This window comes from Lytechinus pictus, chromosome 12, assembly GCF_037042905.1.
Source record: "Lytechinus pictus isolate F3 Inbred chromosome 12, Lp3.0, whole genome shotgun sequence".
Taxonomy (NCBI): Eukaryota; Metazoa; Echinodermata; class Echinoidea; order Temnopleuroida; family Toxopneustidae; genus Lytechinus; species Lytechinus pictus.
Genome location: NC_087256.1, coordinates 14,935,733 through 14,961,896, shown reverse-complemented (window position 1 = coordinate 14,961,896; position 26,164 = coordinate 14,935,733). Strand labels below are relative to the sequence as shown.

The window sequence follows — 26,164 nt, the reverse complement described above, 5'->3', positions numbered from 1 at the left end:
GATTGGTTTTGATGTTGCATGGTATTCGACCGGAAACAGGGTACGCCTCTCGGATCGCAAACAAAAAAGAGTATATTTTGTATCTTCTGCAGTGGGATTGACAGCGTGTCAAGGGAGGTATCGCATACAGAAACAAATAAAAACGTAATTACATTTAGTTGTACATGCCCGCGGGTATATTCTCCAACAATGTAATCATGTCCGGGCGAGGGCAAGTGAACAAGAACAAAGTTGACGAAAAAGGCAAAGGAAGATATTAAAAAGTTTAAAAGGAGATATTAATGTCTCTATTGTCGAGGGGAAGGGGTTCTGCAAGGCACCCAGTCTCAGGAATTGCCGGGAAGTAAGGCAGAGGCTACCAATGATTACATTTCCTCCCACACTCTATCTAATATTGATGCATTTCTTCATTCCCAGAGGAGGCGGGAACGAGATCTAGAAGCTAGATAGGAAATCGTCAAGTTGGGAGCATCCTTGTCCCCGTTCGCTGGTTCATCACGATGGACAAGTAATTATACAATCCCCAGGAAGCGCAGCGAAACCAAATCAACTACTGGAAAAGAAGCAAGGAACATGTTTCTCCTTGATTTGATTAGTACAAGAGGACTCGGCACACCGCGCAAAGGGAGACGCTAAATATGGGTTATTCACTTCTGCAGACGACACTTGTATAAAAAAAAAAAACTTCGGTTCGTATAAGGGTCATTCTCGTAACGGTTTGAAAACTAATCTAACGCAACTTCTTTTCTCTCTTATTTTAAAGGAAGATAGAATCTGACCGACAGTGAACCGAATATGAACGTCGCCGCAGGACAAATATATCCCAAGTTTAATTATATCTCGATTTCATCAGCGGAGGACAAGGAAAAAGTGTTAAGTATCCAGGTTAAAAATTTGATAAATCATATTAAGCAATAAGCATCTATTACGAATTATTGACAGCCGCTGAGCGCATAGACCGTTGTGATTTATTTAGTTGATGGGCTGGCATGCATATAACTGTAATATGACCTACTTGGATTTATGCGCGTAATGGATTTAATGGAATCGCTGACGTATATTTTGGCTTTGTGGTTGTATTTTCATTAGAATGGGATATTGTCTATGAAATAATACTTTTAAAGTGACGAGTAAACCTCACTTTTCAGACACCACAAAGTGGATGACTTACAAATTATTCAAGGCAGTTTTAATCACATCTTTACGGCTGCGTCGCCTGCTGCCTTCAATACAGAACATCATTTTCCCATGACCGAAACCTAACGCCCATGACGTTTAATTAAATTCTGTATTTAAAATATCATAGCTCTTGGGATTGAAATTGAGGAAAATGAAAAAAGAAAATGGTAGGTAATATTTTCAATTTTCCAGTGAATCTATTCCTGGAGATTCTTTGCGGTTACAATTCAATCAGAAAGAGGAAGCGAGAGATAGATATATAGATAGATAGAGAGAGAGAGAGAGAGAGAGAGGGGGGGGCAGGGAGATATAAAAGAGGAACATAGACTAGGAGAGACAGAGACTGACAAAGAGATAAACGGGGAGCCCCCACCCCCCCCCCCCTGCAAAAAATCTTTCCCTTTGATGTGTTTGGTACTTTGCCAGTCTCTTCATTAAAACAACAATATGTGTGTCCATGATAAATAAGTATACTACACTTGGAACACCCCCTTGAAACGGTATTACGCCATCACTCGTATACATGGCGATTGTGCTATGATTTCTTAAGGCAGCAAAAAGACACACAGAGTAATTAAATTCGAGGCAAGTATCACAAGGGCGAAGCGCGAATACTTGTATTGTACAAACAGCATGAACAGGGCCAAGGATTTTAGAATATTGACAGTGTAAAAGCTCCCTGCGCCTATCCTCGTCTCCATGGGGTTTGCATCATGCGCATTATGAATCTCCCCTATGCAACCCACCCATTCACACGCACAATAAAGAATATTGAAATGATACTGCGAGGGAGGTGGATAAATGAGACTGCTAATAGCTTTAGCAATCACTTCCTGAAATGGCGTGACCTTTGATATGTTTTCCGTAACCTACTAGTCAGTCCTCGATGCGTCAATGGACACAACAACTCTTTATAAACAAAAATATGTGTTTCTAAAAAAATCATGCAAACAATATATAAATATAATAATAGACTATCTTCATAACAAGTATCCAAATATCCTAACATCTCGAAAAATCAACTCCATGTCCCTTCGTGCTAATTCATTGAACCCAACTCATAGCAGGCAAAGTCTGTATGCGGTTCATGAAAGCAATGAAAGCAAGTAGGTCCATGACGAACCCCAAGTATTTATATGGTCTGAGCGAAGAGAGGGTGTCCCATTTTTTACACTCGGTAATAAAATCGAATGTTTCCACTCCAAAGTAATGCGCCGAGTCAACAACCTTCCATCACCGAAGAGTGGGAATTTCCTTGGGTGCCGAAGACATCCCATCTTCCGTCAATTTCATGGCATCCTGTGCGCGTCAAAGCCCTCGTACGCAGCCTCGTTACAGAAAATTAGCTATTGCTTTTACCCTCATCCCCTCATCGATCATGCCAGACTGGTCCTTTCCTTTTTGCTGAGTTGCCTTTCCGTCATAGAACCCTCAGAGGTGATTCGAACCCTCGATGGTAGAGCCTAAGGAACAAATTATAAAAGCAGAAAAGAAGATCTTGGAAAAAGAAGAACAGGGTTTGTCTTCTTGATAAATATGCGGATAGGTTCATTTCGCATTGTGAAGCATTAATGGTATATATATATCCATTTCATGTATATCAAACCCGACTTCTAATAAACATAGCTAAGAATAATCAAAATTGGTATGAATACTTGTCTAATCAGCTATCGGTCAATCATTGCTTATTTGGTAGATAATTTTTTTTTCAATTCAAATGACCCCCAAAAGGTATCATTTTCAGTTGATTCACGTGCATTCAGTTATTACAAAAAAAGTTAATCTAATATAGCATTGGTAATGTTCGAATTTGATTACGCTCGAGAATTAGATAACAGTTCCATCGTTTGCCAATGCTCTGGAAAAATGCTGACAGTGATAAACACGGGGGGGGGGGGGGTCTGCAACCTCGATTTCTTATTTTCCTTACATCCTACATGGAGATAATAAAGAGAGCGTTTTTAATCTAACAACGTTACTTGTTTCTGTTTGTTAGAAGCACACGTGTCTTGTCGCCTCTATGGTAACTGTCGGATTTGATCATACTTTGTCGAACAAAACATTTAATTATTCTATTTTCATGAAACGCTCCCTTGATCTGAGAGGTGTATGCTACAGTTACACAAACGAAACCGAAACCAAACCGATCAACATTATTACATTAATTCGAATGGTACCATCGATCGATCAGGAGTCTTCGCAACTTTTGTGTGTTTGACTGCAGCATAATGACATAAAGACACACTGTAAAAACTGTAGTGTTAAAACTGACACCACTTGGTGTTAATAGAGGACCACACCCTGAGGTGTTAAAATTACACCCCAGAGATTAAATATAACACCAAAGAGTGTAATTGTAACACTCAAAGGTGTTGTAGTAACATCTATAGGTGTTAAAATAACACTGTCAATTTAACACCGGTGTAAAATAACTGGCGTGGTCCTCTATGTACACCGGTCAACACACCAGTTTTTTCTGTGCATACATATATAGTGAAATAATTTATTTAATTTATTATTTATTTATTTATTGGTTCTCTTTATTTCATTACTGCAGGGTATGCCTGTCAGTTATGCAAAACTGCTTTCCAAAGTTGCTCTGCAGTTTAACAAATAACTCAACATCATAGCAATTTTATGTATGTAAAATATAATACAGTAAAACAGAATACATTATATACATATAGAGTGAAATCAACAATTACTCATGGAATCATTACATTAACATCAAGTTATTCAGTGTAATTAAATGTATGACAGTCAGAATTTTAATGATTTACAATGTATTTGAATGCATGGAGGGACGTGTATTTTTAAATAATAACTATCAGCAGTAGATATGAAAGCAGTGTCGATGCTATGATTTTTATTCTTCATCCTCCGATCAGAAAGATCTAATGAAATTACTCAATATGCACTCCCGCGATATAACTATCATCATATATCATGCACAACCGCGATTTTGGGAATATTCCCAGAAACCAAAATATGTACTCCGTGATGCTGCTGTTGCGTAAGTGTTAAATCGGTCTAAAATCCACAACACACACACACACCCTCACACCCTCGCGTGCACACCCCTCTTACAATAGAATTATTATAGACTATAGGATCAAGAAACCGTTTTTCTTTTTCGTTTGTATAATCATCGTAATGTCGCCCTATATTACTGACCAATCAGAGTCGTCGGAATCAGGAGCCATTTTTGGAACTTCTTTACTATTTTTAGAAGGTGTAATATTTCTTCTGCGTCCTCCTGAAAGATTTGTTTGAGACCGTAGTATACCTTCCATTTAATCTTTTGCGATGCAGCTTTATGAGGAATACGTGAGGGTATTTTTAAGGTAAATAGATACGGCCGCTAGGTGAATGTGGTCTGATTTGCAAACCTCTGTCCCTTCGAGGTAAACACCTATACGCTATTAATAGGTGTTGCAACAGTATAGCCGTAGCTGACAAGCTGCAACCGTGGGTTTCCTACACCCATGACTGTAAAATTAAGACATGAAGCTTGGCTTACACGGCTGTTTTGTAAGTTGTTGTTTTTTAAGTAGTTATGTTGATACAAAATGATCTGCTGTCCACGACATGATGGCAACAAGTGACGTAACATGGGACATAACGTGGAAATCTAATAAAATCTAATAATGTGGCACATTTCAACACGATATCCAGTTTAAGTTATTTTACCTTTTTTAAAATTTTCTCTCTATTTCATTCCCCTTCACTTTAGACTATCATTTGTTTGCTTGTTTTTTTTTTTTTTTTTTAAGTTTTATGGGAGGAGCTCACCAACCCCCACCTCTTTCTGTACAACAGTAATACTAGCCCCCAGGTTCATGATGTTATAACTGCCGAATGGTTCACGTCGATATACTGAAAATAAATCGAATCCCCAAAACAGCCTTACCTCGGTAAGTCTCCATACAATTTTGGAACACAATACCAACTCCTTTAATGATATTTGGTTTAAGCCTAGAGGAAAAAAATTATGAATATGATTTATGATTGCCATTATTCTAGACTCTTTTGGTTAAAATTCAGTAAATTTTGTGTAACCATTAATCTGAATATTAAATATGTTGATATTAGTTATCAAGACATTGTGATTGTTAGACACAGCGGTAATGGATACAACATTTAATTTATTTCTTTCATGTATTAATTGATTTAGCTTCTTATACAATTTTCCATTAAAAAAAGAAAATCAAAATTTTAAAGAAATATTTGAAAGATTCATAGAATAAATAAAATGGAGAGCAAATATGAAAAAAATTGAAAAATTGTAAGAAGATTGAAAAGTCAAATTAGACACTATGTTTGCTTACTATTGAACATGTATCTAATATACAGTATTATGTCAATTTTTTATGTTGAAATTTAATGTATATCATGCTGTTTTTTTGTTTAATGTGCAGTGACGATGTAAATAAGAACATACAAATAAAAGATATATACTTGAAAACGGGAATACATACAAAGTTTAAAAAAAACCTTGTACTCCAACAATTATTCATGAAGCCATCCATTTTCAGAGCCTTGCATAATTTATATACCATCCAATTCTTTCTGCTATAATCAAGAATGTATTTTTTTGCCTGCTTGTCCTAAAGTGAGTGTGTATTGGGTAATTTCAAGTACGGTGTTGAAATCTGGTGTTGGTGTTGTGACAACACTAAACACCAGCTACAACACCGTACTTGAAATGATGCTGGTGTTGGGATCGACCTCGGAAAATGTGACTTATTTCCGGCAGTTCGTGTTGAGCGCTGGTGTTGATTATCGTCTGCTGAACCGAGCATCACAGCTGACACCCCCGTAAAATCATCAGAGCCTTAAAACATTTCAATGGATAATAATATTTACTCTTTCGGATTCTTGAAGTGATTTTAGCCTGTGCATTCTGTACGAGGAGAATTTACTGTAATTTATCCCCTATTTAACTTTCTTCGTCGAGAAGTTCTCGCGTAAAGTTGAGATGATCAGCAGCGCAGAGGCCTGGCGTCATGAGCTATCAATAAAGCGATCGGTTTCGTTCCTCTGAACCCAGCTCGGCTTAGCAGTCTTTTCACACTCTCAACACCAACGCCAGCACCAAACACCAAACTTGAAAATCACCCATTGTAACAAATAAAGCTGAAAAATGACGGCATTTAAAACAAACAAAAAACATTAAAAAAAAACTTGGGGGAGAGAGGGAGGGGAGCAGAGTGGGGGGGGGGGGGTAAAACTAACGTTTGAACGGTCCTAACTTAGTTGTGAGTCCGATGCTTTTGGTATAGACTATATCTACGATGCATTGTTGATCGCTGATCAGAGAATATCCTCCCCCTGCATTTCTTCAAGATTCCGATCCTTATACCGACAAAAAAATTAAATAAAAGTAGGGAAAAGGCGCCAGTGACAAAAACAAACACAGACAACCGATTGATTTTCTTCCCGGTACATTTAACACATTTTGACTCTCCTGCATATTACGTGTAAAACACGCACACAGTCATCTCCCCCCCCCCCCCCTTCTCACTTTCTCTCTCTTCTGTCTCTGTCTCTCTCTCCCTTCCTCCCTCTCTCTCTTCCCGAACAAACTTATTCCTCTAAAATTATAATGTTAGTGCATGCATGGCAGACAATCTTTCTCCATTTTCGACTATTTCATGTAGCCATGGCAACACACGCCAATTACTGTCTGGTAGTATGAAAACCAGCACCCAGCATGGTTCTTTATCGCAAACATGACAAATAACGCTTGTTTTAATCAGAGCCGCGTCGATACTAAATTGGCGATATAAATCGCGACGATTTTGGTGTCACTTAATCGTGATACATGCGAGGTTCCCCCGAATTTGTTTATATAGCTGACGTATGTAACCCTACCACCTGTCCCATCTCTAGTTTGCATACGCATTTCATTCGTGTTTTAACAACATTGCTATCGATTCTTTTGTGAAAAAGGAAACGTAAACGTAGTAGAAATAATGATCACGGGCTACACAGTTTGTCATGAATACACCCGTGTCTTATGGCAACGACACATCCCTACCCACTGCTTCTGAAACCATTCTCCCCGGCAGAAATCCTAGTTAAAGATCCAGACCGGACCCGAAAATGAAATTGATATATTATATACCAATCGAAAGCTTATAAGCTACTAAATACACCAAGGTATGCTTTATGCATTTTCACCGCTTCCCAGCTGAGTATTTTCCTTAAGAATATTCCAATTATCGGGTTTCGAACCCCGCTTAGAAAATAGGCTTTATTGTGCTTTTCACCTGCCTCGAGACCGTGACATCACGTTGTGTAAGAAGCGTCGTGATTCCATAGGTTTGTACACAAAAAAACTGGGTGATTTTTTTGCTTTCCAGATAACGCATTTCATTCTCTTCACTTCTATCACAGAGGGATATCACATATATTTTTAACAACAAGCTTGAATTTATGAAATCTGCAGTTTTGAACTAGTTTTTGCCATATTTTATTTTCTGCTTATTTGGCGCAGATTTCAATTCTATCTGCATTTACATTATGTATAACAACTTTTCCTGACATAGCAATTTAGGCCCAATAAGAGCCAAACAAAGAAATCACAAAAAAGGTAGTGAATAGTTGTAGGTTTACAACAATTTGAACAGTGAATAATTTTGAGTGCCATTTTCATCTGAAAACGAAAAAAAAAATGGATTCATAACATGGAAATGGAAGAAAATACCCAATGCTTTTGTACACAAACCTATGGAATCACAACCCTCCTGACACAACGTGACGTCATCATTTCCAGGCGACGTGGGGGTGCTCAATCGAAGCGTACTTTGGAGGAGCAGTTTCTTTGATTTTTATTTAATATTTTTAACTATTGGAAGGAGATATATGTAATATTTTTTGTATATTCGTATTGTATGAATCATTACTTTTATTTTGATATATGATTGTTTTTACACCGGTCAGGGTCTTTAAATGACCTGTGTCAATACTGGCTCGTGACACACGTCATTAAGACAAAACTGAAATGAAGCCTTCATTGATAAAAACAGGCTTATCTTCTAATTTTGATCTTATTAAAACCAAGTTGACCTTATGATGGACTTTAATTTTGGAAAGTATTGAATCTCAGATGTTTGAGAGAATGTTAAGAAAAAACGTCATATTTAGAGAGCACGCACGAACTATTAGATCATCCTGCAATAAAATCACAGATTGTAATAAAATATGACCTAAAGTTTAATATGTATTCATTGAAGAAAATATTTCAAAAAATGATCAAGATATGTGCGAAGCGTTGATTGAAATTTCTGGCTTTCGGAAAGGGGAAATTGATATGAAATGAATAAAAATATATTGTTTCACTTGTTTCATCAAAACCTAATCAGTCTCTGGATTTGTTTTTTGGAAATGTTTCTTAAATCTGTTTGCATCTAAGTTATACTTGACATTACAAACAGAAATATGAAAAAAAACCTTTGGGAATTTCCATTCATCGTGGTAATCTTATTCACATTGTTAGCTAATATGCAAATGTTACTAATATAATTTTTGCTGTATTTATGACCATTCTTTGAGTATATTCTCCAAAATAAGAATAAATACTCAATGTTTTTTTTTTTTAATCAAGCTAGTTTTGGCAGAAGTTAATTTGGAGCATAATAACTTCTGTCACTATCATCTTCATGAAAGAAATCTTCACGAAAAATTATGTTTGAGTTTGCAAACGGATTATGTGTATGAAGAGCCAAATTGCTTTCTTAATCGTCTCTGGTTAAACTAAAATGCAATTATATTGATCAAATTATACTGTTAAAGTCAATTTATGTATGATGAATAGTAGTACATATTTGTATTGAAAATAAATTTCGGCGTCTGTAACACGTCAGATCTTATCTTATGCCGATCTCATATTGAATTCATTTGCAATACCGTGTTTGATAGGATAGCTTTATGACACAATCCCATATTTAAATACATGCATATACTTTATCTCGTCTAAAAATTTGCGTGGACTTACATTATGAGGGTAAAAGAATATACAAATACGTTCTGAAGATACGACACTTAAGACAATGTAATTGTTTCAAAATATTTATATTTTATAAAGGAAATTGAAATATATTCACTTGGAGCATGATACATTACTAACAGATCTGAATCAAAATTTTAAGAATTTTTTTTATTCGTCAACATTCACAAGAAATAGGCACGATAAATACTGTTTGGAACAAACAATACCGTATTATTTATTTTTGTCGATTGATAATGCTCCTACTTGGGGTAATGTTTTTTTTTCTCTGTGCCAAATGATATGGCATGCACTATATTGCTTGATAAGATAGATAAGATAAGATAGATAGATAATATAGATAAGATAGATAAGATAGATATGATAGATATGATATATATAGGTGCATATATATTTTAATTAGTGGTAATAAGACTTTTTGAAGAAGTTTCATCGTGATGTCATAAAGATTGCCATCCAATGGTTTCTTCCAGGGAATCCTTGATTCTGATTGGTTGTTGAGAATTGTTGCCATGGTAGTTACCACAACAGTAACTTTTGAAACGAAACCCAGGATCATTCATTCTTCAATCGCCAGGAAAGCCAATTGATACTTGGGGAAAAATAACACTTGGTCTACTTGAATATAGTAAGCTAAACATAATAAAACTAGAATTACGAGTTACTTCGGAAGAAAGTGAAATATGAGTTCCGAAGAAAGTCAATATGAAGAAAGTCAATATGATTTCCGGAGACTAAAGTGGAAAGGCTTTGTTTTATAAGGTAGACCCATTCGATTGCATTTTCTGCAAAATGACTTGTGAAAACTTGATTTACATTTACCCTTTTTAATTAAATTAATATGATTTATATAACATGAAGATTTTCTTATATCAATGCAGAGGGACGTTTTGTTCAGATTACATGAAGTTTTGGTATAAAAGCACACACATATTTTCATTAAAATGATTTTATCGATTACAATCTTAGTCAACATTGTAACGCATGACTATTAATTAAATTTACATTCAAACACTCTTAGCGATTATGCATTTACATGATATATTTATGATCACCATTTTTTCCATATTGATAATTTTCAAAATCAATTTCACATTGCAATTATTCATTATCAGCCCTGGAGATTATCAGGATTGTTGTTCTACCCAAGGATAATTTTACAAACAATACAACCAGCAAAAAAAAAATGAAAATTTCACAATGCCGTATATAAATACACCCGTATCACACAATATGAACACATGAATTTGTCGTCAGAATACACCCCCACACCGTACAGGCTACAACTATTCCATGATTATGTTTCAAACTTTCCGGTTAATGTATCAATTTAAATGATCCAGTGTTATATTATGCGTTATGACGTTATCCTGTCGCTTGAAATGTGAGTGATATCGTTGCAGTTGTGGTCTCGTCGTGATTTTGAGGCCATGTACTCGATGAGATCGATCACCCGGGTAGTGTAACTAATCTCATTGTCGTACCTATGTAGGAATATGAAACAATATCAACATTTTGAGGAGTTATGGGATTCATTACTTTAAACTTTAACACTAAAATTCAAGCAATAGGGCGTAGTCATCAGAATCAATACTGGGCCCATCCAATAAGAAAATAAGAAATGAAATTAAAGATAGAAACGTATATGAAATTATTACGGATATTATGTTGCAAATGTAATTTCATATTCAAAAGGTAATTCGTTTCTTTTAGAGCCCCCCTCCTCTCCACACCCTTCGACCCACCTTAGGCGTCATGTTCTGTCCTCAAAATCTTTGACTCATATCGCCACTTATTCTAGCATTTATAAACATTTTTTTCTTTCTTTTCAGGAACCACACCACCCCATCCAGGCATGGCGGGGCATGTTGTGTGAGGTTATTTTTGGACTTACCAGGACACCAGCTTGACGAACTTGTCATTAAGAGCGATACTAGCTCCAGCATCAAAAATGCAGGACCGCGAGTCTCCACAAAAATCTTGGGAAACCACCTACAAAGATAAATGAAAAAAATCAACAACCAGTACAGATTGTAATTAGACAAACAGGTTTTCTAGAACTTTTATTGTTTTAACGGTTGGAATTTGCCTACGCCGTTAGGTGCGATCAGCATCCCCCCCCCCCTCCCAACCCCCAAAGAGAGAGAGGTCGTGTAGTATGATACGAGGAGTCTTTTTCTTCGAAATATGAAAATGATTTATGCCTATACATCATCCACATTATTATCAGACACATTTTGCCATGGTCGTTGATTTATACCCCGAATTTGATCATGCTGATGTCATAAAATAATCAGCTTAAGAACTCGCAAAATATACACATGTATATTTTCATCAAATTTCTATAAATCATGTCTGTCTTTTATGATACTAACTTGACATTTAGGTCAACTTTCATTTTTGATGTTCTTTACTCACACCGCAGGAGTTGATATTCAGGGTTTATTAATTTACTTACTTTACCTAGTATACATTCTTATACTTACCTTCGTTATTTGTATATATTTAACTCTGAAATATTTGATTATTAATGACTACTTTAATACTACTACTACTAGTAGTAGTAGTAGTAGTAGTAGTAAGTAGTAGTAAATAGTAGTAGTAAGTAGTAGTAGTAGTAGTAGTAGTAGTAGTAGTAGTATAGTAGGCCCACTACTTCTACCACTTGCCAATATTTTCTACCTCTTCTCCCATTACTGTGACAAACCACTTCTACTGCCATTGTGTATTCCTTAAGTGCCTACATTACTTTAGATTGATTATGCTTTAAAGCTGATGTAGTAGTAGTAGTAGTAGTAGTATAGTAGTAGTAGTAGGCCCACTACTTCTACCACTTGCCAATATTTTCTACCTCTTCTCCCATTACTGTGACAAACCACTTCTACTGCCATTGTGTATTCCTTAAGTGCCTACATTACTTTAGATTTATTATGCTTTAAAGCTGATGGCTGTTTAAAATCGAGAGTTGCTGAATAACGACCTACCTGGTCTTCAGTGTATCCTAGATACCTTGCCATTTCTTTCGATTCTGATGCAGCTTTCATTGTTTGTTTGATGGTGTCGTAGGAAACGGGGTTCTTCAGTCTAACAGTCATATCAACAACCCCAACATTTGGTACGGGTACGCGGTAAGCCATCCCGGTCAGTTTACTGGAGAAGCGAAGAGCAGAGAATCCATTGGGTTTGTATCAAGTTGGGCTATACAAGCAGATGGCCTACCATGGCTAAATCCACTTGGCCAACCATCAATTTGGTCTAATTGCCGTTTGGTCCAATAATAACTCGGTCTGATGCTCACTAGGTTTAGCTTACGTTAAGCCTCATGGGAATATATACACAGCAAAAAAATTAAGTCCCCCCTAAATTAAATTGCTCGAACTTTTGAATGGAATAATTTTGTGATATGATATTTCGTAGGTGGTTTTCTACACTCATCAAGCAACTCCTTGGCAAAAATGAGATTGATCAATTGAGTCATGCATGAGTAATCAAAGATTGAATTAAAAATGACAATTTTTGAAAGTCACAAGAGTCGTTTTTCAGATTGTGTATTAAATTACAGTTGGGCAAAATGGTTTTGGGGTAAATTTTATGGTGTTAATGCTGTTTTACCATCCATCATTTAGCAACTCCACACGAAAGTTGGATAACGTATGTTCATGGTTGAGTGAGTACATTTTTTGTAACATATTATCATAGGGATTTCTGGTAGTATCCTCTATAACTTGTTAAAACATGTTAAAATTGGAAAATGTTAGTAGCTCCCCTCAATTTCTCGGCCCCTCCCCATTTTCAAATTTTGGATCCACCACTGATTTGTCCATAAATTCAACTGATCCTGAGAAATTTTTAGGAAAAGAATACATTTATTCAGTATAAAGAGTATCTATCCCTAAGTTTTCGAATGTACTCGCTAAACCATGAAAGTGTAACAAGTTCGGAGAGTGTGTGGTGATAAAATTGATGGATGATAAAGACAACAGCAATAAAGTCACATTTGAGACCGAATTTGCCCCCATTATTCACTTTAATACCCCTCAAAATGAGTCTGTGACATTGAAAATGACCCTTTCCCCCTTTATGCGTGCTCACTCATCCATAAATTAACAAATCGATTTCATTTTTGCACATAATTCTGCCTATAGGTTGATAAACATTACTGCCAAATAACATTGCTAAAGACAGCTTCGAAAAAAGGTTCCACCATATTGAATAAGGGGTTAGTTATTCTTAAACATATGCACCCATAGTGTACACAATGTCTATGAGAGAGGAAGTAAAAATATTAACATAAGTGAACTAAGTGTTACTTTCATGGACGGTTTTTGTTACTTCTGCCGACATTTTTTTAAATGAAACTTCGCCCATGGCTTCTGAGTGACACTATCCAAAAGGTGCGCACACCAAAATAATAATTCGATACGACACAGAGGCCAAGGCCTTGAACTTTCTTCTTATTTGTATAATTTTAGAATATCGTGTGCTCACTGAAGCATTATACATCGGGATTTTCATAAAAATCAAATCAAATGAATTATGCGTGGTGAAGGTTTGCGACAGATATCCATATTTAGCAATTGCCTTTTTTTCTAATAATGTAAAAAAGAGCTAATCACATTTCACATGTTCATTCAATCGTGAATGTTTAATTAAACGCTTTTGAATCATTGAAGCATGTTAATTGGTCATACTCATGAACATAACGAAAAAGAGGTGAGAAAAGATAATTTCAGTTACCAAAATGAAACAATACTTGCGTATGGTATTTGAAAATCCGTGTTTTTTTGTTTCCATTAAATGTCCATTGAACCGTGAAATGCTGAATATTGTTGAAGATACTCTTCCCCAAAATAACTGTCATCATATTCGATCATTTATATCGATAGAAATGTGTAAAAATCCAATTATAGCAAATTGTGACTTGTGTTTATTCAACCGTGAAGTTTAGCATAAAAAGGTTGTATCGTCTCTTAGAAAGTACCTTTTGGCTTGTGACTTAAAAGGTGACAATTTTGCCTTCTGGGTGTGCTCACTGTAGCATGACATAAAACACGTCCGCTACATTCACTCAGAGGGTAGCTTATGAAATTACCTACACGCTCAAACAAAAATGCATTAAAAACTCCCAGTGTTTCGGAAATTATGGATGTATGTTTAAGGGCCAGGGGGGACTTACTTTTTTTGTTGTGTATATATTTATATCACACGTCTCAAGTGCATTTTAGTAACAAAATCACTGTCCAATTTTCAAAAGATACCAAAGTTCTGGCTCATAAGATTATGAAGATAATATCGTTAGAAAAAAAAAAATTGTTTTGTATTTGGTATTTTTTTTTTGTATTAAGTAGTTTTTATTGACAACTTTAATTCATATACAAAATAAAATATATAAAACAAATAGAAGTTTGATGTCTTTACAAATTGATAAATACCTTGACAACTTATAAATTTAACATCATTTTTTTCTTGAATGTTACAATAAACACAATCATGTCAGACATCTTCTAAAACATAATTATAAATAACATTGATAATAATAATATGCATTAAGAATAAACTTCTACAATAAATTCAACATATTGAATTTTTTTTTCAGTGTCAAATACACACAAAAAAATCATTAATAAAACCTAACGAATTGAAGCCATCAGCATATTTTTTTTTTAAACCCATCGCCTCGGCCTCTTCACTCAAATAAAATCAATCTCAACAACAAACTCAGCCCTGGACCCTACCCCCCTCCCCCCGACCCTCCCTAAACACCCCCATCCCCTATCCGGTGGAGAGCTGGCTCTGGGCTCCAATAAATGGTCCAATAATTAAGTTTTCCCATTTAGAGAAATGGATTGTAAGAGTCCCCCTCTTTGTTGCTAAATTCTTTTCTTCTCTTTGATCCCCCCTAATACTATTTTTTATTTCATTCAATGAAGGAGGTTTTTTTAATTCTCGGTTTTTGTAAATAAGATATTTAACTAAAATCAAAACATGATTAATTAATTGATATTTTCCTTTACTTTTCTCCTGCTTCCCGAAAATAATTTTTTGCCAACTAAATTTATTTATTTCAAAATTTAAACTTCTTGCACACAGATCCCAAAGTGATTTTGAAAATTCACAAGTATAAAATAGATGTTCATACGTTTCTTCTTCCTTTTCACAAAATGAGCATAAATTGGTCGAAACAAGACCAAAACGGAAAAGGTGGTGGTTAGTGTATATAATATTATGCAAGAGTTTATACTGAAACTCCCTTAATCGACTATTCAGTGTGCAATATCTTAGTCTTAAAAATATACTTTCTACTTCCTTATTGGTAAGATCATAATTCGTTCCGTGATTGGCCATCGATCATATAATTCAATTCCAATTAACACATTGACCCCAATTTTAATGGGATTTAGACGTTACCCATCGAGTTCTGGTATAACCTTTCCTACACCCTTTGAAGCGCAAGTTGAAGTTGGGATGATGTTTTGAGCAGCACCGCGACCTTTTGGCCACTTCTGGAAGCAATTACATAAAGAAAAAGAAGACCACAAATTAGCAAGTTAAAGGTCTGGTCCCACTGCACTTACGGATGCAGAGAGGATGGAAAACCGAAAAGAATCTTGCCATCCGTTGGAAAACGTTATGTATCTGTTGTGTACTCTTTGCATACGTGTTTCATACGCTCTACACCCATCGAGCATCCGTCCACTGTGATTTTATTGTTCGCCCATTTTGTCCATTGTCTGGAGCGTATGAAAACGGATGGAGCCACCCCGAAATTTTGCTTGTCCGCTGTATCCGTTATGAATACGTTTTGTGTCCGTCGGCCATGCAGTGGGACCAGGCCTTGAAGAAAAATATTGCATATCGTGCAAGTTTGAGGATTACACCACTGTGTAATATCTTAGACAGCAGGCACAATGAACATGATGAGAAAGTAATACAGAAATCACCATCAGTGAGATGTTTCATAAACCAATTTGTGATTATTTAATCGATTTTCCTATGTCGAAAGAGCCCATTGATACAGCGATCTACATTGTCTTTTTAATGATACTTCAATCTATACAGATTACCGACCATGTTGGTTGACATTCCGTATAGAGCCGGGTTTCTGGTCGATTTATGGCCCTACAACTCTTTAAGAAACAAACTTTCCAAGCTGCAACTATAAATTGGTAGAAATGAGGTCTTATCTTTAAGTATACCAAATGGATTATTGGTATACTTAAATCATTTTCTCACCATAAATATTAACACATGGTCACTATTGAAGGGGTACTCCAGGATGAAAATATTTATATATAAGTAAATAGAGTAAAAATCTAAATCAAGCAAAATGCTGAAAATTTCATGAAAATCGGATAACAAATAATGGAGTTACTGAATTTTAAAGTTTAGAAATATTTTGTTGAATTTGTTTTATATGCAGTCGTCGTGTATATTTATTAGGCTTGCCGTTGATGCCACACCCCCTCTATCCACCTTTTCTTATGTTGTTGCATGAAATCATAATTATTTCATTTTTCAAGCATGTGTAAATTATATAATTAGTTGCAGTAATGAATATCTAATGCATTAAATTAGTTTTTAATCCATTTTTTTTTAGTTCTTGGAGAAAAAATGGGAATAAACATAATTTCATGTAATAAAATTATTATTACGCAGAGAACTGTTTTACGTAAATGATTTAAATTTTCAAAACGTTATAACTTTGTTATTCTTCGTGTGATTTGGATGAAATTTTCAGTATTTTGCTTGTGTAATTTTTCTTCATCTGTTCGAATCGTTTCAGCCTGGGGTTCCCCTTTAGGAGTAAACACATGCTCCTTATATAATCATGGGCTATTCTTTACCTCTACAAAGTCCTCTGTCACAAGTTCCCTTTGGTTGTTGGTTCTGTCACAATCCGGTAGGCAAGTGCATAAATTAATGTTTACTTGCCAGTTTATTCAGTGTTGGGCCCAAAGACTCATATTTTTTATTAAGTTTATCATGTTTATGGCAGATTTTCCCTTTTTCATGCATTCATGTTTTTGTCCGACTCCTTGAAACAATGAAATGAGGGAGAGAGAGGAGAGGGGGGGGGGGGTGTGAGATATTTTCATGAACAACATACCGACGAGCTTGTCCCATCTACGCTGTTCTGTGTTGCAGTGTAACCATGTACAGTTATCATAAGACCTTCTTCAATGCCAAAGTTATCATTGATCACCTTGGCTAATGGAGCCAGGCAGTTGGTAGTACAGGATCCATTACTGGTAAAGGATACAAGAGCAATACAAGGATGTGACATAAAGCAAAAGGAATGTTGCCGAAGGAGGTGGGACTTCGAAGGGACTGTACATAGGAAAATTACTGTAAAGTCACGAGCTACCTATCACCTGTAAAGTCTAAACGCTAAGGGGATCCGACAACGGGATTGATCATGGCAGGAAATCAGACAGAAACTATGGAAAGTATGGATGTGCTTCCTGTTGATGTCATTTCGTAATCTTTAAGATTATAACAAACATTGGATCACCTCTTATCTAAACCAATTTGTGTCAAAATGTTTAGATAATAATTGGTATGCCCATTTACAGTGCCAAATGTTACAGTTCTCACATTATGTCGTCTGCTTAAATATATGTTTTATATATGATATGAGAGGCAGAATAAACTGTATTTTTAATCATTCTGAATAAATTCGGATGAAGTCGACTAACCTGACAATGTTCATGGTTTCCGTATCATATCTGTGCTGGTTGACACCCATGATGAATATCGGGGCATCGTCAGATGCCGCCGTGATAACCACTTTCTTCACCCCTCCCCGTAGATGTGCCTTCGCCTTCTGGGATGATGTGAATTTACCTGAAGCCTCTATCACGTATTCTACTCCAGCGTCACCCCATTTGATCTCAGAAGGTTTCTCTCTGTACGAAAAAGTATTTTTTTAAATAGCGGTTAATGATATTATAAAGCGCTTGATGGTTTGTGTTTCTATTCGTTTTACATTGTAATTTATTATCCCACCGCACACAGTGTATATATTTTCTCCGCTCCCTTGGGAACATTTCGATTAAAAGGATGCTTTCTCTGATGTGGTAATGGTCAAACCTTTAAATGTCTCAATATAATGTGTTTTTAGACTGGCATGATAATTTTTTTTCACTGCTGAATTCTGGACAGGAATGCGGATGGTGTCCCCCAAAATGTGTATGAACCTTAAGGAGATTTTATAAACATATCGTTAAGCTTCGTCAGGCATCAGTTCTTATTCACCTTCTCATCATAACTTTCCCATCGGATGCTCTTAAAAATTACAAAATATGCATATCATAAAAGAAGCTTGGATGGCAGTGAGGGCAGTTGCATGTGGTTTTCTCTTTTTTTCCTTGATACAATAAAACCTAATAGACTCAACGTACTCAAATCTTTGAGTGTCAAATAATCACAACTTAAAAAAGAGATTTTCCAAATACACAAAAATAAATAGTCGAATTGCAGCCGTTAACAAATGATTTGATAAAACCGATTAAAACACACTAGCCTACATATTTTTTTCAGAAATGACCATATTAAAAGCATTTTGTTTAAATAAGTAAATTTAAGCAAAATTATACTGGAATCGGATGATACATTCACTGGACTATCCGGCTACCATTCATTACCAACAAATCTATTGACTTACTGTGATAATACTTTGATATTATCTCCATTAACGGTAAGGACGTTTGCTGATTTGTCGTAGCTTATATCACCCTTAAATATTCCATGCGTAGAATCATACATGAACAGATAGACCTGTGCAACGGACAGAACGAAGCAAAGTTATTACATGCATATAAATTTAAATTTGGACAGTCCAATCTGTTTCTATAAATAGCTGACAAGTAGTATCGGCTTATTTTCGACCTGAAGCTTATTCAATAATGAGAAGATATTCGCAACCTACACTCTAAATATATACAGTGCGTCCAAGAAAAAGGAAAACGGTATTCCCATGTCTTTTTCTTCAAAGGCAACTGAATCCTGATAACTAATTTACATAATCATAAAATTCAATTATTCTTCTTAATTTCGATACCTAATATGTGACAAACACTTTAATGAGCGAAACGAGTTTGAAATTTTAATGTCAGAACCAGGTTGCGCAGAAAAAAGGGAAAAGATTGGTTCTTGATACGATGATCGTGCTTATTCGACGATTGGCTCATTAGTATTTTTTTTTTGTATTCTTTGTTAAGATTCTCTCACTGATCCCTGAAATGGGAACGGATTCAGATTCACACGAAAATCGTTTCTGATATGCCTCGGTATCTATTATTTGTAATCTGCCATGCGTAAACAATTTTCTAAGTTGTTGAGATTCCACTCTTTCCGTGAGTATCAAATTTGTAGTAAAAACACATTTAATAATTGTGAAATTTATCTCTGAAAACGGGTTTCCTTTTGTGTGGGACGCACTGTATAGCGGCTAACACGTCCTTACGATAAATGTAAAATAATTACCTTGGATGTAGCCAGGCTACTGTTACGCGTTTCAAGAACTAAGTTCCTGCCAGATACCCATTTTCCTTACTGGGATGAGTACAGCATAATATGAATCAATTTCTTACTGAAGGGAATTACACTAAGGCTGAGATTCGAACCCATGGCCTTCTGTTTAAAAGTCTGGAAACTTATCCTCTGGACCACAACACTCCAACATCCAAAAGTATTGCAAATAAACTGGCAAATAAAATGGTTCCGTGAGTGTTTTACATGAAAGTCCTTTGAGCAACATAGTAAAAACAAAATCCTCAGATTTAGAACAATAAACAAATTTGAAACGAAGTGGTGTAAATTTTCCAGTCTAATAAAACATTTGCACCTTTATTCTTCTTGCTTCTCTTTAACAGCATCATGGGAGGCAGTGGAGTATCCAAGGGGCACCCCCTCCCCCTTGCTAGTCATAAAGAAATAGTGAAAAGTGTGGGGTATACGCAATTGGAGACTTTAATTGCTTGTAGAAAATTCAGGAAAAAAGTGCCCCCTCCCCTCCCTTTGGAAAATCTTGTCCTCTGCCCCCCCCCCCCCCGTACCACTGTACCTATTTCTTACACACTTACCATGTGTTCAAGTTCAATATAAGGATCATTGATTGCCACTACCTGGACATTGGAGGCCCCATTTCGGAGAACAGCCCTTAGGGCCAGACGACCTATACGTCCAAACCTTTCAAAGAATGATAACAATATCAGTAATTGTACATCAATAAATAGCCTAAATGCAAAACAATATGAACAATGAAAATGCGTGGCTTGCAAACCAAAAGAATAATAAGTCGCCTGAAGTGAGTTCCAAATTTTTTTATTGAATTCTGCTGACTTGAATAAACAAATTTTCTTATCGGTTATGGTTATTATCATTATTATGGTTGTTGTTGTTGTTGTTTAAGCTTATACGGCGCGTATCATTCAGTAGTGAAAATTTGCGCCATATCATTATGGTTGACCAGGCGCGGTTCGAGACTGAACGGTTTTTTTTTTTTTTTTTTTTTTTTTTTGGGGGGGGGCTTCTGGGGGCTTGAAAAATTGTCGACGTTGGTTTATTCGTTACAACGAAAATTGCCTATTGTGGGTAGCCTTATACTAACCAAGCAGCTAGTCCCCCTCCCCCTACAAAATATATTTTTAATATCATGAGAGGGAGCATAGCGACCGAGCGAAAAAGAAATTGTATTTTTAAAATGCTTGATAATTTTTCATCTATAACATGCATCAGGGCCTGATGGGTGTTATAGATATAGATGAGGGAAATGAGTGTGTGTTGTTACTCTCTTCATGCGTTTTTTAAGAGTTATATCCTCACCACTTAGAGACTGAACGTTAACATGTATAAAAGAACTTGGGAAGAGATGGGGTTTTAGTGTCAATGCCACCCCTTAAATATATTACAAGGGAACATCGCGCATTCGAGTGAGACCAGTGACATCAGGGCCCGACTTACAAAGAATTGATCCGATCAATCGCAACTCTGGAAGGCCAGCAACATCAATATCTAAAATGTATGTTTGTTTAAAATATTTTCTAGTAATTACGTATCTTCATACATTCACTGTTGAGAATTCAGTATGCTTCTTTTTGTTTTCAAAGGACATTGAGCAAATTCCCTAAAGAAAAAATATTTGCAAAACCAATTAAAATTTAGTGATGCAACTTTTCTTTCAACATTTAACCACCTTCCTCTGTTGTGTTTATTTTACATTAATCCGTTTGACCTTTGCAGGTCGTCCATTCCATAAAAAAGTAAAAACAAAATTGTCGAGCTCTTTTGCTATTTCTTTTTGACAAGTAAGAACTCGTGTTGTATATATTATTTTGAAGCGGAGGATTCCGTCAATTCCTGGGCCCCGTTTTACAAAGAGTTACGATTGATCCGATCAATCTCAAGTATATGGAAATCCATTACTGTCATAATTTTTTCTTGAGGGAATTTGCTCAATTATTTTTTGGCAGGATCACTCTCTCCCACATTCAGCTCAACCCCTCCATTATCAAACACGCTCAGCGGCCCCTTTTATTTATACATCTTTTTCAAATATTTTGATGTTGATTCTCACCAGGGTAAGCGCCCCAAGAGTATGTTTGCCGTAAAGAAAATATAAGGTCAACCTGTTTTTTCTTCTTTATATGGATCCTTTTCTACTACGCTATTCGCCAGAAAAACAAAAGACATAAAAAAGAACAAAGAAACTGGCGAAAAAGTAGGAAAATTAATAACATTTTTTAGGGGGGGGGGCTAGGTGTAAGATTGAGAGGGGTTTGTCGGGACCCGCCCACCAAACAAACGTGTTTTTTTCTAGATGGATGCCTCAACGTAAATTCTCATTCTATTTCCTCAATTTCCGGCGAGGAAACTTTTAGTTCATTATTAGTTTTAGCATTTGAACTGATTATGCTTTTGTCGAATTTTCAGTGCAAAAAATTTCACCTGGGAGAGAATGAGATGAAGTGCTTCCAAAACCTAACATGACAAATTCATTCTATAAAAGGACGTGAATTACAAATTGAGGTGGGGAACTAGTAATCTATAATTCTTTATAAGTAAATATTCATGCAAAGTTTTCTTTTCAAGCCATTTTATACATTTTCTGGTATTGATATTAGTTCAAAAAAGAGAAAGAAATAAACATACCTTTGAATTATGAAATATTAGATCCATAAAAGTTTTATTGGAAATAAATCCAATAGAAACAACAATTAAAAGACTAATTAATGGTTTGTTTTGTCTTGTTAAGATATCGTTTTGAAAAAAAAGAGAATGTAAAATCTAGAAATCCGTGTATCTCCCTCCAGAAATGGAGGCAAATGTTAAAGAATGATGTAAATATATACTTTGAAATGAAATGAATAAAGTAAACCTGGGGGTGTTTCACAAAGATCATTTGAATCGGCTCGCGGTTCTGAACCGCGAGCCGATTCAGCATCGGCTTTTTCATAGCGTGTAAACGCGAGCAACTTGAATCGGCTCGCGGTTCAGAACCGGCAATTTGCACCACCAAAGTAGTAGGTTCTGAACCGCGAGCCGATGCAGAATCGGCTTTTTTACTACGTGTAAACAGAAAGCCGATTCTGCACCGGTAAATTGTGCGCATTTCAATTACTTTACCATTGTGACGTAATTGTAAGCGCACTGATCCAGCGTTGTCTTTATTATGACGTATATTGTAGGTATGCGTATCATTTCAGGTTTTTGCATCGGCTCGCGGTTCTGAACCGCGAGCTGTAACAACGTGTAAACGCAATCCAAATGCCGATTCTGCATCGGCATTTGGTTCAGAACCAATTGCCGATTAAGTGTAAACACGGTATAAGTCATTCTTAAATCTTTGTGAAACACCCCCCAGTAAAGGTTGTTTTGCAAAAAAATAACAAGGGAACGTGATAGTGACCAGCAGGGAATTTTTTAAAAAGTGACACCTAGAATTTGAATCACTTTATGAACTTCCAAATAAATGTACAGACGCAACATCAATGAATTACTGAATGGGATACTCAGCATGCATATAGGATGATGCAAAAGAATAAGACATTATGCATGTTGCTTCTATCATGGGGCGGGGGCAGGGGGCGATCGACATGAAAATATTGGGGATGCGGCAAACATACCGAGTTGCCCTGCCCAATAATTTTGAGAAAATGAAAAATTCATGAATCTATTGCAAAGATGATTATAATTATGCTTGGGAAATAAAAAACATCTGAAAGCACTATAAAATCATCAAACTTGACATGAAAAGACTATTAAACACATAAATTGTACATTTTTCGGTGTGCTATACGTGCAAAATTCTGCATTATAATTTGGCGCGCAGAGCGCCCCGAAATTATTTTATGGCATAAGTATTGTTACATTCGCGGTGGGTGAAGTAGGCAGATTAATTTGAAAAAAATAAAGTTGCAAGGCAGTCTGCTTTATTGCAGGAGATCATTGACTTCCTACATTCGCACTTTAAGCGAGCATTAATGTATTTTTGCATGTATATGTTATTTTTGAGGGCGCGTTTAGCGCCCGAGCAAGAAAATTTTCGAATTTGAATAGTAAAAACTTAGATTTTAAAGCACTTGACGATATGAATAGAATACTGCATTTATCAATACATGTATACGCATATAAGACGTACATGTATAAATATTTTTTTCTTTGTGGTCGATAATTTTTGTCCGGGGGGGGGGGGGGTGGGGGTCTTCAGTCCCCAAAGCCCCCCTAAAACTGCGCGTGCATTTGACCACTTGCGCAGTGCAACCAGCCTGTCTGTGGTGAATCTAAATGTAGATATATGCATCATACAACACACATTTAAAACCATTCTTTAAAATAGCACTTTTGTAACCAAAAATATCCAGTCCCATTCAGTCATGATTTTTTTCATTATTAAATTGGGAATAAAAAAGATATCTATTTTTTAGCATATTTTGTGTGGGCCTTATTTTAGTAGAAAATGGTATGGATTGGACCCAAACAATCTATTGTATTTTGTTTTGGAGAAAAAAAAATAATTCAAAGAATTCAATTTATTTTAGAGCCAAGCTATATGATGATAAGCTGTAATGTAAACTGACAGTGTAAAAACAAATCAAGCATTAATTCCCAAGAGCAAGATAAAATGGCCAAACATTACCAACCTTATTTCACTATACACGGAGTCTTAATAGAGAACACTTGTTCACTGCAACCATCCTGTCTGTGGGAAATCTACAGGTAGGACTATGGTATGCCAATGCTGTACATAGCACACACTTTAAAAAATCATTAAAATATCATTTTTGTGACCGAAATTACTAATTTCCATATAGTTGCAATTTATTTTTCATTAGTAACTTGGGAATAATTTTTGTATTCACCAGAGCGCTAAAAAACTTGAATTTTGGGCATATTTTTGTGTACGCCCTCTATTGGTGGAAAGTAATATGGCAAGAAAATTTTCATTTTTCAATCTCTAAGTTTAGTTAAGAAAAAATGATTTAAAGAATCAAATTTACATAAGAGCCAAGTTATATGATGAATAGCTGTATTGGAAACTGACAGTGTAAGAAACTTAAGCATTTGTCCCATAGAAAAAGAGAAAATAAGTCAAAATTGCCACCCTTATTTTGCCACACATGGAGATGTAACTGAGAACAAGTTTATATCATAACCTTGTTCATTGAATGAGTGATAGAGAACAACTTTCATAAACTTATGCATTCGACCACCATTCCGAAAGTAAAAGACACTTCCACTTACCCGTTGATTCCAATCTTAATCACCATGATGGTTAGTAAGTCGTTTTATGCCTAGCTAGTCAGTGGTGGAACGTAGACGATCTTAAATATAAAACTACTGTTGGTCATCACCTTGGATAATTTTACAGGGTGGATGGACTCGGGTGTAAATTTGATTTGCGCGGTTAAGTATGGTGGGAGCGAACAAGACGTTTCATCTTTTCTTGCCATTTCAAAGAAAAGTCTGGCATGCTTGAAAGACGAAAGCTCAGCCTGAACGCATGAATGAACAACCGCCCTTATCAAAGAATGAAATGCAGTCGATAGAATGGGATTCGTATGGCGGCATCCGTGGCCTTTCTATTAGCTGCGTTTAGACGGAGTCAGTTTTGTTGGAGTCACGTCGAATGAAATTTCAGAGGAAGTTTGGTACTTACTTAGGAAAGGTCGTATTGAATGAAGTAGTGCCTGCCTGAACAAGATTGTGAAAATTTTCCAGTCGGAGGAACTTACCACGAACTCTTCCTCCGACCAGAATACTCCCGATTTTTTTTTTAAATCCAGATGTAGCTCACCGCTACCACGACTATCCGACCTGTGTAAACAATAAATTTCCAGCGCAGACAAGCCATTGCACCATTACGACCGAGGTAAAACTTCCGATGTCAAATCGCAATGTTGACATTGGTTCTGCTGGAATAGCCTGGAGTACTTTTCTAACCTAGCTGATCGCTACAAGAAAGCGCTAAGAAATTCTCGTCAACAATACAATAATGGACAATGGACAGGAAAAATGTCGACGAAAAAAAAAAACGCGGACGGTTACGATCGTCATGTCGCGGCCTCGTGCTACCGGAAATACTACCGACCCGCCAACGGCCAAGGTGATCCCCAAGAAGGTCGTAGAAAAAATTTGATGAGTTTCTGCTCACGACCGTTGTATGGACACATGGTACTGGTAAGATTAATATTTTATTTGTAAAATTGTAAATGCTGTGCAGTAAAATTTCTCTCCGACTAGGAAATTACATCTGAAATTTGCTGTCGTTAAAGGACAAGTCCACCCCAACGAAAACTTGATTTGAATGAAAAGAGAAAAATTTAACAAGCATAACACTGAAGATTTCATCAAAATCGGATCAAAATCGATTTTAAAGTTTCGCTTCATTTCACAAAACCATTATATGCACATCTCGGTCGGTATGCAAATGAGGGAACTGATGACAACACTCACTCACTATTTCTTTTGTAT

The 26,164-nt window shown here is 36.1% G+C and overlaps 1 protein-coding gene across 4 annotated transcripts; it reads right to left on the bottom strand.

Annotated features, from left to right (window-relative positions):
- On the bottom strand, positions 1-25,534 carry LOC129272959 (glyceraldehyde-3-phosphate dehydrogenase-like). Of its 4 annotated transcripts, none has more exons than XM_064107770.1 (9): positions 24,935-25,182; positions 20,275-20,380; positions 18,855-18,967; positions 17,887-18,096; positions 17,298-17,436; positions 15,599-15,693; positions 12,175-12,340; positions 11,085-11,182; positions 1-2,642 (listed from the first exon to the last, which is right to left on the bottom strand). In XM_064107770.1, the coding sequence occupies exons 1-9, from the start codon at positions 24,958-24,960 to the stop codon at positions 2,600-2,602; spliced, it is 996 nt and encodes a 331-aa protein (XP_063963840.1). In that variant the 5' UTR covers positions 24,961-25,182; the 3' UTR covers positions 1-2,599. The 4 variants fall into 4 exon arrangements, with proteins under 4 accessions (XP_063963840.1, XP_054766005.2, XP_063963841.1 ...); XM_054910030.2 differs by lacking the exon at positions 1-2,642 and adding an exon at positions 8,129-10,674; XM_064107771.1 differs by lacking the exons at positions 1-2,642; positions 24,935-25,182 and adding exons at positions 9,240-10,674; positions 25,426-25,534.
- Positions 25,535-26,164: the final 630 nt, after the last annotated feature.